The 11,246-nt window shown below is 36.6% G+C and overlaps 1 protein-coding gene across 1 annotated transcript in view; it reads right to left on the bottom strand.

Annotated features, from left to right (window-relative positions):
• Positions 1-1,427: 1,427 nt before the first annotated feature.
• LOC122090709 (aspartic proteinase 36-like) overlaps positions 1,428-11,246 on the bottom strand; it is a 37,568-nt gene continuing 27,749 nt past the window's right edge. Inside the window, exons 5-10 of the mRNA XM_042660391.1 lie at positions 9,969-10,131; positions 9,813-9,886; positions 7,840-7,930; positions 7,094-7,169; positions 4,839-4,910; positions 1,428-1,716 (exon numbers count right to left, since the gene is read on the bottom strand). Of these exons, the coding sequence (XP_042516325.1) occupies positions 1,541-1,716; positions 4,839-4,910; positions 7,094-7,169; positions 7,840-7,930; positions 9,813-9,886; positions 9,969-10,131 (652 nt within the window). The 3' untranslated portion in view covers positions 1,428-1,540. The remainder of the gene's footprint in view (positions 1,717-4,838; positions 4,911-7,093; positions 7,170-7,839; positions 7,931-9,812; positions 9,887-9,968; positions 10,132-11,246) is intronic.

Raw genomic sequence — 11,246 nt, 5'->3', positions numbered from 1 at the left:
TCTTGTGTGCAATTTGGAAGATGCCAAGCAAGCCCAAAAACCTTCCACTTCTGGGCCTACCCATCACTCTACTCCAGCCCCTGTTTGGAAAAAAATTTGGCATTGCCCATCCCTTCATAAGAAATTTTATGTGGTCAGCTCTTCAACAAAGGAGAATCCCTCTTGATATGCAATGCCCCAGATGTGGGAGAGTTGGAAACCATTGATCATATTTTGTTGTCCTGTAGCTTTGCGAGAGCCGTATGGTTCGGCAGCTCCCTATCGTATACTCCCCCCTCCCCCCCCCCCGGCGGGCGGCTACTATTGTTGATCCTTCGGTGAGGGACTGGATTGAAGGCTGGAATTCCTTGAACATTAGTGGGAAGAAGGAATGGCGTTGGAATATGACCTTAAATAGCTTCATTATCTGGTACATTTAGATTACGCGAAATGAGTTATTATTTAAGGGTTCTTCAAAATCCCCTTCAGATGTGATCACCCGCTTACCAGGCTGCATTGGAGTTCCAACAAGCTTGTGATCATTCTTGCAACCTATCAGCTCCTACTCGTCTTGTTGGAAATACCCCTCTCAAATCTTTGGCTCCCCCAGCTATGGGACATTTCAAGATCAATTGTGATGCTTCACATAACCCATATATCAACTGTGGTGGTTTGGGCTAATATCATAAAAGACCATCGTGGAGAGGTGAAGTCTGAAACCTCTGAAGCTGCTGATTTCCAATCAATCCTCCTTGGGCGTTGGCAGTTCGAAGTGGGCTTTTTTAGGCTATTGGAGACTGCATTGACAAGGTCGAAATTTGTTCAGATAATAAAGAGCTTCTCTCCTTCATCAAGTGCCCTCTCAGCACACCAAGCTTGCTGGTCTCCCCTATCATCAATGATATAGTCTAGATGTCCGCATATTTCTTACATTGCTCTTTTTTGCATGTTTCCAAAGTAAGCAACTCTTTAGCTGATGCCCTGGCCTGAAGGCTCTATCCATTCCGAGTAGGATAGATTGACCTATATACACTCCATGGATTCAGACTTCTTGTAACTCTGATTTAAGGAGCTCCTCTTTCTAATGAGTAGTCCATTTTCTACCAAAAAAAAAAAAAAAATTTGATACTTGACCTTTGACAATGCCATCAGCAGAGCTCAAGTTCAAAGTAAATTAACCAAGGTTCTACCTTCAGAGAGAGAAAGAGAACCATTGTGACCAAGTGGTCATGGGTTTGAATCATGGAACAACCTTTCCGTTAAGCGATTGTAAGACTGCATATGACCTTCCCAAGACCCCATAGTGGCAGGAGCCTTGTGCATTGAGTACACTCTCCATTCTTGGGTCGGTGGGGGCAGGGGACGTTATGATACGAATGGTATGGAAACCATGGGAGACCTGTATTTTTTAGGGAAGATACACATTCCAAGATTCAGGCATGTACGAATGTAGAAAAAGCTTGATATTTTCATTGAAACATCAAGAAAAAAAAGCAGCCTTATCACCACTGAATGGGGTTGGCTAATGAAACAAATTATAATACTACAACATCAAGGGAACCTATACAGCCCATGAGTTGCAATGATTCCAGTAAACTAAAGTATGCAGCATGGTGGTCAGAAACAATATCATACGCTTCCCCATATCCAAGCCCCCAGCAGAAGAAGACACATTTTTAGCACCTACTTCATATGAAGCTCCAGACTGTTCATCTTTAAGTTTAATGCTCGAAGAACCTGCAAAACAAGGGGCCAAGTCAATTGAAATGCTTTTGTTATTTTTTATATGGGAAAAATATCCCCATGCCAACTTCCTGACCATGTAGTCTCTCTCTCTACATGTGGACCCCCTTACTGACAAAACCGTTTCCTGCACTGTGATTGGTGTGGCGTAGGAGACTTCTCCCACCCTGGCAGTGTAGGGAATCCTCTCCCCTTTTATATATACTTTTTTTCTTGTCCTTGGAAGTCTAGCCAACTAGACTAACACCTCCACATCCCCTGCTTTTCAATAAGAACAATGTTGGATTCTGATTGGCTGTAAGCACTTAATTGTGTTGCCACTGGTAGTGTTTGAATTTATTTCTGTTTTTGGAAATTAATGTAGTTTCTCAACATGTATGCATGGATGAGGACGTAAAAGATCCATGCTCTCATCAAAGTAACAAATTTTTTTTCAGTACAACATCCAACAGTGTGAGCTTCATGTTTTAGGCATGAATCAAATCCAGAATTTAGACAAATAAACATTTAAGTAAAAGCACAGGAAGATAAAGGTAGATAGAAACAAAGTAATAATGAAGAACACAATGTAGAAATGCAATATGTAACAATATTTTTTCAGTCCACCTCCCCACAACATCCCCACCCCCCCCCCAAAAAAAAAAAAAATCAGTTTAGTTGCTGTTACTGTAGCTGAACAGACAACCTATTCAAGTGTATATCCAAAAACTCTTAAGAGGAAGTGGTACAAGATTCTATACCAGCGCACTAACCAACAGAGAATTCAGGGCTTCCATCCTCACTCCAACATGAATAGACCAAAATTCTGTGGCTGTTGGACATATTATATAGGAATTTGGGTAAAGATGGAATTTCAGGAATCACATGGGAGTAGTAATTATCATGCTGGGACTCCAAGAACTGGTGACTCAATTACAGACGATATTCGGAAATCCATCGGTGTCTCAGGGTAGCCATTGCTCCTGTGTCGGGCAGTTTTGCAGCTTAGGTTGATTGCTGATCTATAGGAAAGATTCCATTGCAGTAGGAGATCTGAACGTTTAAGACTTTCTCACCAACTTAAGGAGTGTGTTTCATTGGATCCAGAAAGAGCATCTTATCCCTTGCTCCAATAGATGGTAATCCTCCCCGAACTTTTCCCCTCCTTTTCTATTGTATTTGTTATAAAGCATAGTACCGTAAGCATAGGGGAAAACCCCATTGAGTAATTCCAACTATTCTCACAAATCCTTTTATTGGTGATTGGACATGTTACTATTTAAAATATTTTTCCATTTCCTCACAAGGCACTAAACAATAGCGAAGGTGATATAGGATAGTTCAGTGGCCCAACCATTTTGTAGGTAAGGGGCCCATAGAATCAAAATTAAGGCTAGGCTTGCCAATTTTTCTTACAACCACAACTACAAGCTCGAATATAAGAGAAGACCAGAACAAAATTTACAAGAACAGTAGTAAGAAAGCAATCAAACTGCAACACACGGCAATAGAAATAGCCAAACACCAGCAAAAGCTTGGGGACCCAAAATCCAAGGAATCCTACAGGAAACCAGTAGTCATGTGTCCAAAACTAAAACTCTGAACTACAATGATTCTCATAGAATCAACTCAACTCCCAATAAGACAACATCTAATATGATCAGGATGTCTAGCATCCGTCATGGTCACAAAGGTATTATTGTTTTTCGGTGGTAAATGGACAAAATCTTTGTTTTTCAGCTCCAACGACGAGTACAGTATGAAATAGGTTGGCAAAGAAAAGAGTAGTTTAAAGGTCTCAAAACCTGAAAGAACTTTCTAATGGTTTTTTGCAAATGAGACAAAAGAATGTTAGGCTAAATGGCACGGTATCTTTCTGTAAATAAATCTCTCTTTTTCGCTATGAGTCGTCTTGTTTATCAGAGAAGGATTGAAAGACTATATCCGGGCTAGCTCGACCTTGCAAGCAACTATGGCAAGCGCTACCTCACCTCAGGCTCCCATTTTAATAAGGCTTCAATTACAATTTAGCAACTCCAAATTGTCCTCAACCTTTTCTTGAAAAATGAAAGTGTCAATTTAATGAATGGTCTCCCAACAGAATTCTTAACCAAATTAAAATTACCAAAACAAAAATCCAACCACGAATTGATACCCTACCGATGTATTTTGACAATAGCTTCCCAAATACAGCTAAGAATCTCAAGATCTTGGCCTTGATGGAAGGTAAATGAATAAACATTCAAGTAGTCTGAAAGAAAGTGACCAAAGATACAAGTTTTGACCACCGAAAGCTGGCCCAAAAGAAATTGAATGGAATAACCAGTATGATGACTTCAAATTCAAAAAGGAAATTGAAAATGTTGTTCCATATATGCATGATCTCATTGAGTTGAATATAGACTTCCGAAAGAAACAGAATCACTATTTGAAGCTTTGGATCCTCCCACATCATACATAAATACCTTCTAGAGAATCCAGCCAAATCCCCCATACAGATACAGTAGGCCCAGGCCCAGAATGAAAAGGAGTACCACAAGGAGAATAAGTTTATTCAAAGAAGGCCAAGATAATATTCTGTAATAGCCTCGTCATCTCACAATTAAATTGGGGAAAAAAGGCTGAATGGTTTGATATGCTATTGGAACCTACTAACGATGGGTGATTTTTGACCTTGGACAAAATAGCGATGGTTTACACACAGACACAAACAGAAACAGATAATATGTACATATACGGACATGAACATGTTTATCACCAGTTTCAGCTAAGCAGCTCACACATTGGACATACAATTCCATTACCATGTTTCCTGTAATAAACCAATGATATCTATAGAACCTATTTCAGTTTGGAAGTAAAGGAAAAATAGATAAACAGTGTATATTTGCAAATATATGCCTCATTCAACTGGAATAGGTGCAGGTTCACTTCAAGAAGTTCCATACAATTACGTTTGGATAATTTTCAGGTTTCAGTACTCCATGAAGATCAATACAGCATATAGCCATCATACATGAGAATACTATTCATAAAACATAAATAAATAAAATAATTAAAGTAACAATGTTAAGTAACTTCTCTAAGAGAGGAAAAAAAAGTCATGGGATCAACCAAGGAAAAAGGAAGAAACTCACAATTGTATTCGGTCCACCCAATGACCTGATTCTCAAGGTCATATGAAACAAGCTTATTTGATAATACTAAATCTGCATGGAGAACATAACAATAAATAGAATGTCAAGAAATAACCATTAATCTGGTCCATCAAGCTCTTTGCAAATGAATAAATTTGTAAACTACATCTTCCATTTATCATTGGAGTGATTTTGACCAAGATTCATGACTATGATTGATGCCTCATAAGAAATCTACACATACAAAATGATAGATGAGCTCTGGTACCATGCTAAATTTCAATTGTCATCTTATCTTAAGAAAGGGGGAAATAATGCTAGTTCTCCCCAACAGAGTTCAAATACTTGGTTTAGATTATCATAATATAATATCAAGCATTATGTTGGTATGCATACCAACATCTGGGCATTATGCAGATACCCTCATTATGACAAACATTTAGTGGCAATGAATGTAGTTATGGTTGCACATCTATCAAACCATAATGTAGTCAGAGACTCCGAATGTTATTTGTTTATGATATAGTTATACATCCACATACTAACCACATAGAGTAATAAATTGGTAGCTCGGATTGAAGTACCCATAAGTGGCTACCAAACGTGTCAAGTACTTCTATTACTTTATCCTATATTTACCTTAATTAATCCATCTTTTGAACTTTAAACATATTAACATTGCAATTAAACTAAATATGAATATTATATATATATATATATATAAAAACAAGAGTTTAATCTCACATATCTCATATATACATATTTCTATCTTTTTGTTGATGAAAATTATATGTATTATTACATAACATTTTTTTTACATCATTAATATAAAGTTCAGACATTATTACCATAAAAACTATAGAGTTTCTCCATTGCGGACCTAGTGATGCGGGTTTGAGTACGAAACAGTCTCCGCGAATCAGGGGTAGGGCTGGATACATTATGACCCCTCCAAACCCCGCAGTGGCAAGAGCCTCATGCACTAGGTATGCCTTTTTTTTTTTTAATTATTTTATAAATAAGAAACCTTATAGCAAAAAATGTGATCAGTTTAAGTTTTATCTAATAAGACATTTTCCATTAAAATCACAGTAAAATTTTCAATAGTTAAAACTCTATGAATGAGGCATAATTTTCTTTGACAAAATTTTGAGAACATAATAAACTTCTAAATTTCTGTATATATACCATAAAAATGTAAAAAATTAGGGTCAAGTCTAAACTATTTATAAAAATTTTGAACCTTAAATAGGAAGGGGCTCAGTTCCCACTCCCCTTTGGTACGACAGGAAACCCAGGGCGTTGGAGGGGGCCTGGACATGAGGCGACCCTAGTTGTCAAGGCACATGGACTCCAAAGCGCCTGCCAAGGCAACGCCATTACAACTATGGTTTTTTCAATCTCAAAGTTGCAACAAGGACTTGTTCAAACACTCAAAAGACATTTTTAGAACTGTAAAATGTTGATCACGATTTCTTTTTCCATCTTTTGAGAAAAAGCTCATAAAAGTTGCACCCAGGACTTGTTCGAACACTTAGTTCATAGACATCCTCAGAACTGGATGTGGACCACGATTATTTTTCCTCTTTTGAGAAAAAGGGAAAAGGTCATAGAGAAGTATATATTAAAGGAGGGATGAAGAGAAAGATGGGTGAGTAGTACACTCAGCTTGGGCAGAGACTGCAAATTAATATCTTGTAAACACATTTTTGTTGAGTATGCAACCTGATTCATGTGAACAAACTGTAGAATCTTCTCCCAGTGCATCTTAATATATTCCAATAGATCTTAATGATCAATTAATTATGATTTTTTTTTTTTTTTTGGAAAATAGATCAATTAATCAACCTGGTATTAACAAGTGAAACTAGTAAAAGCCAAGAAGCCTGAGGTAACACTCCAAATTAACCACCAACAGTCTACATCACCCATTAGGCTAGACCCAGTTTCTGTATTAGAAAGGTTGTGCAGTCTCATTGTCTTCTACTCCTACACGTCTTTTTACATGTGCCGCATGTGCACATGTATATGCTTCTTAATGAATATTTATCTTCTACTTGGTTGCAAGACACTGAAGGATATTGAAGCATAATTGCAGGGAACAACTACTTCTCCATCAATATTTGAATGTCAACAAATATCTAGTGTATATTAGCTATTGAAAATATATAAACATTAGCCATACTAAACAATGGTGCATATATTATGATGCAGTCAAAACAGCAGCTTGAAATGAAAACTGAGATGCTGTATACCTCCAAAAATAGTCAAGTTCCAGGAATCCATGGACTGCTTCCCACTACTTTGCCAACCAATACACCATTCGTTTTCCTGTAAATATGTCAAAAAAAAAATCAGCATCATAAATGAAGGTTACTGAGATGATTAAGAATGCAACGATGTAACCAATGCAGGAGCTTATTAGAAAACCAGAATCTATTACTAAAAATAAGGATTAAAATAAAGAGTGACAAGACTTATGTTCTGACAGTTCTGTAGAATGAAAATAATACGCCTTCTCTCTTTCTGGTCTTTGTTCTCCTAAATCCTAGTAGGTTAACTAATTTATCGAGATAGAATGTATACGAGCAGAATAAAATTTGAGGAAAATCAAAACAAATAATGGCACTAATTACAATGATAAAGAAGTCCCCCAATACACCTGATTACACCTGTCTCTCTCTCTCTGTGTCTCTGTGTGTCTGTGTGAGTGAGTGTGTGCGTGTGTGTGTGTGTAACACAAATTGGTAAGCAGGCAAGCAGTTCTTTTCCATCAGAAAATATCAAATAACAAGCATATAATTGGCCTAAACTTCTGTAGCATGTATATGATAGACCTAAATATCAGAATGCAAAGAACTACAGTGTAATAACAAACATGCCAGATAACTGCAATAAGACGTGCAAATTTTGTCATACAACAGAAAATGAAAAGAGGCCAAAACATACACACGGAAAAGAAAAGGAACACCTTTGAACACTGTCCCCTCAATTTACTTACCGAGATCTGGAATAAATAGTCACGAGGATAAACCACCAGCAAAAGTGAATTTTCAAAATGAAAAGTAACAGCAGGAAACCCATCATCCACGCTGCAATAATAAAGGGCCAAGATTATATTAGTTAAAAAATAAAAAATAAAAAACATAAAGAATGGAATTCCATTCTTGAATTCTTCAAAATGAAATAGAATATATGATTAAGTACAACATGACTGTGGTGGACACTGCAACCATACATCCAATATAATTTCTTGAAAGAAGTACAGAGAAGAACAATTATATACATACACACAAGAAACTTGGATGAACACACACATATCCAACCACCAACCTACCCTAAACCACACAGAAAAGCATGCAGAGATAAACTTGGTGAGATCAGAGAACATTTGGGGGATACAAGTAGGCAGTGCATGTGTGGCTCCCTCCTTTTGGGGCTCTTGTAGGGATGATTGTTTCTAAAATACGAATTTTGCAGAATGCTAGAAGGAATTGATAGGAAAATCCTACGAATTTCCAAGATTCAAGAATACAGAGAAGCACTAGAAGCACTTCTTTTGGTGCTCCACCTTGCTACAGAACCCATAATACTAAGGAGATAATTACAGAGTTTTCTAGTATCACTTATCATCTAATATCCTTGGTTTGTGGTGTCATTAGATTTTCTCATGAGAAAAACAGTGTAGTCCCTTCGTTGGAACCACAATACAATATGTAAACTTTCATAGTAGTTTTGATTAAAGGACCCCACATCAGAATGTGAATTATGGGTGGTTGTATAATCATGTAAGATGAAGCAATATTGGCAGCAGGATAGTCAACTTGGTTGGCAGGTCTCTGGGTTGCAAATTTATACACAGTCCACAAACTGACTCAACAATGAAGCTGGGTGCTGGGGTCAAGAAGACTGGTCACTGGGTTGACCCACAAGTCAACCACTGATCAAATGACTATGATCTTAAAATATAAATAAGCAACAGTTGCAGTAAATATCAACTACAGTTTTCTTTCACAATATTTTTAAGTTATGGCTCAATGGTAAAGCCACATGCCTCTTTTCCCAAAGATTACAACTGAGGCCTCCATAATAAAGTCAACTAAATCAACAAAACCTTATCCCACTTATATTTGGGTCAGCTACATGGAGTTCTCCATCCATTTCTCATTTTTCTTACTCTTGGCATTTTTTCATATGCTTTCTAATGAAACACCAATTCCCATTTAAAATGGTGTTGCTAAAAGGAATAAATTTCATGTTAAAAATTACCATTGTTTTTGTGATTTTTTCAACAACAAATTTTCCCATTTTATTAAAATCTCATTCTTTTTATTTTTCTCTTCAGAACACCCTTTGAGATGGTAACTGAAAACAGGATGCCTTTTCGAAGGTTCTCCCATTAGATTAAATATCAGCTCACCCTCTCTTGGAGATTCACATTTCTAAATCATTGTCCCCAAAATTGGCTTATCTCAGCCAAAACATACTCAAAAAATTCAATTTTTAAGAAATGACCAACATTGTACTTCATTAAAGTTTCAGTTTTACACTGTTTTGATTCTGATAGTATATATAATGTTAATTACAGAAAATACAAGACTTCAGTCAAAACATGGAAAAGTTTGACAAAGGTCTGGAATATACTTTTGCATAAAAAAGAATCAGAAAATAATAAGAAAATAGAAATGGTGAAACATAAAAAAGGCCTAAATATGAACAATCTTATAAATTTAAAAAAAATCAAAAATCAAAACGATAAAATTGATATGCTCCAGCAATGAGGGTCTCTCTCCTTTTTCAAGCCAAATGCATCTTTTGGAGTAAATTATATGTTAAAAACATAAAAAAAAATGGTGGAGGGAGTTGGAATATGTACAAACTCTTACAGAAAGAATACACAACTTCCAAAATTGGCTTTAATCTAAATTATTCGTAGAGAACCTACAATAAGGCAATATGGTGGGTGGATCATACCTTTGAGAATATTGAAAGCACGAAAAATCCTTCTGGACAGTACGTATTTTCAAATTAGAGTGCTGAGCCAAAATCTATAAAGATATCAAAACAAAATAAGCAAGACATTTAGATAAAGGTTGCCAAAAAGAACAAGCTTCAGAAACTATTCCACACCTCCTTAATTAATGGCTCATAGATTATCTCAGGAAGATAGGCTAAGGTTGTACCGCTATCAATTACTGTCCCTTTTCGTGGCCCAGTCTCAAATACATCCCTAGGAACTTTGAGAATAACGCCACCCACCTCAACCCCCTCCATATTGACATTGTAATGTGGCCTATGACAATGAAAAACATATAAATACATGAAATGCATAAGTAGGCATCTAGCAAATTGAAGAAAAAGTAGGACCTCAAAGAAGAACAAGCACTTCAATGCAATATCAAAATATCATGGAAGGAAAAAGACGCAGACTACAATTTTTATTCCAAAATGGCAATAAATCCATCAAGAAGTTTAAAGATCATAGAAGAGTTATGTAAATCAAGCCAACCCAAATGCTCACGTAACAAAAGGCAAAAGAAAGATGCAAAGTAGAAAAAGAAGACAGAATGGTCCTCACTGTATCATGACACACAAGCACCAACCACAAGAAGCCTCCACCAAGGGTGTCAACAACTTTCCAGGTCTATGTATACCAAGATCCAGACACTATTAAAATCTACAGTTCCATCCCCACGCCAATTTGGGTCTGGGGACCCACCAAATAGTAAAGTAGCCACGGGTACCCAAAAGGTACTGAAGTATAGTCTGACACTCTGACATCAAGATCAACCTAATGGAAGTGGAAATAACCACCATGAAGAAGGAAGCAAAACCGCATTTTTGTTTCATGTTCAAAGCTATCCAGGTCTATCATAAAAGTGGATTTATAAACATCAGATCCACCTTTTTCATTTTTTTTTTCATTTGGGTAGGGAGGGTGAGGAGGTTTATCCTTCTTCCTTCCCGATATGACTTCTAACACTATAACAGAACTGTAACAAAATTCTATAAACTTATATCTCAATGGGAAGAACAAACAAGAGCAAATCTTTCCTGAATCCTCTGGCTATTACTTTCCCTCATAAATTCTATTCTACTGCTAGCCAGTCACAATGTTAGCTTTAGGTTCAATGTCCACAATCAAAAAAGTAAATAAAGGAAATTGTTTCCAAATTAACCTTCAATCCTTGAAATGTTCACACCAAATCCCCCAGCAGATTTATCATGTTTCATGCCTTCATATGTATATTGCGCTAGTAAGTTGTAGTAGGATTGTATCAATTTTTTCCTTATAGGCTATAGCTTCTTTCTTTCGTTTTATCTTTTCGGTAATCCTATATAATCATACTTCAAGTATGGAATTGACTATCAGGAGACATTTACACGGTCAAGTACCGATTAGATGGT

The sequence above is a fragment of the Macadamia integrifolia genome, chromosome 10 (assembly GCF_013358625.1).
Source record: "Macadamia integrifolia cultivar HAES 741 chromosome 10, SCU_Mint_v3, whole genome shotgun sequence".
Taxonomy (NCBI): Eukaryota; Viridiplantae; Streptophyta; class Magnoliopsida; order Proteales; family Proteaceae; genus Macadamia; species Macadamia integrifolia.
The sequence above is the reverse complement of the archived record's forward strand: the minus strand, read 5'-3'. Positions and strand labels throughout refer to the sequence as shown.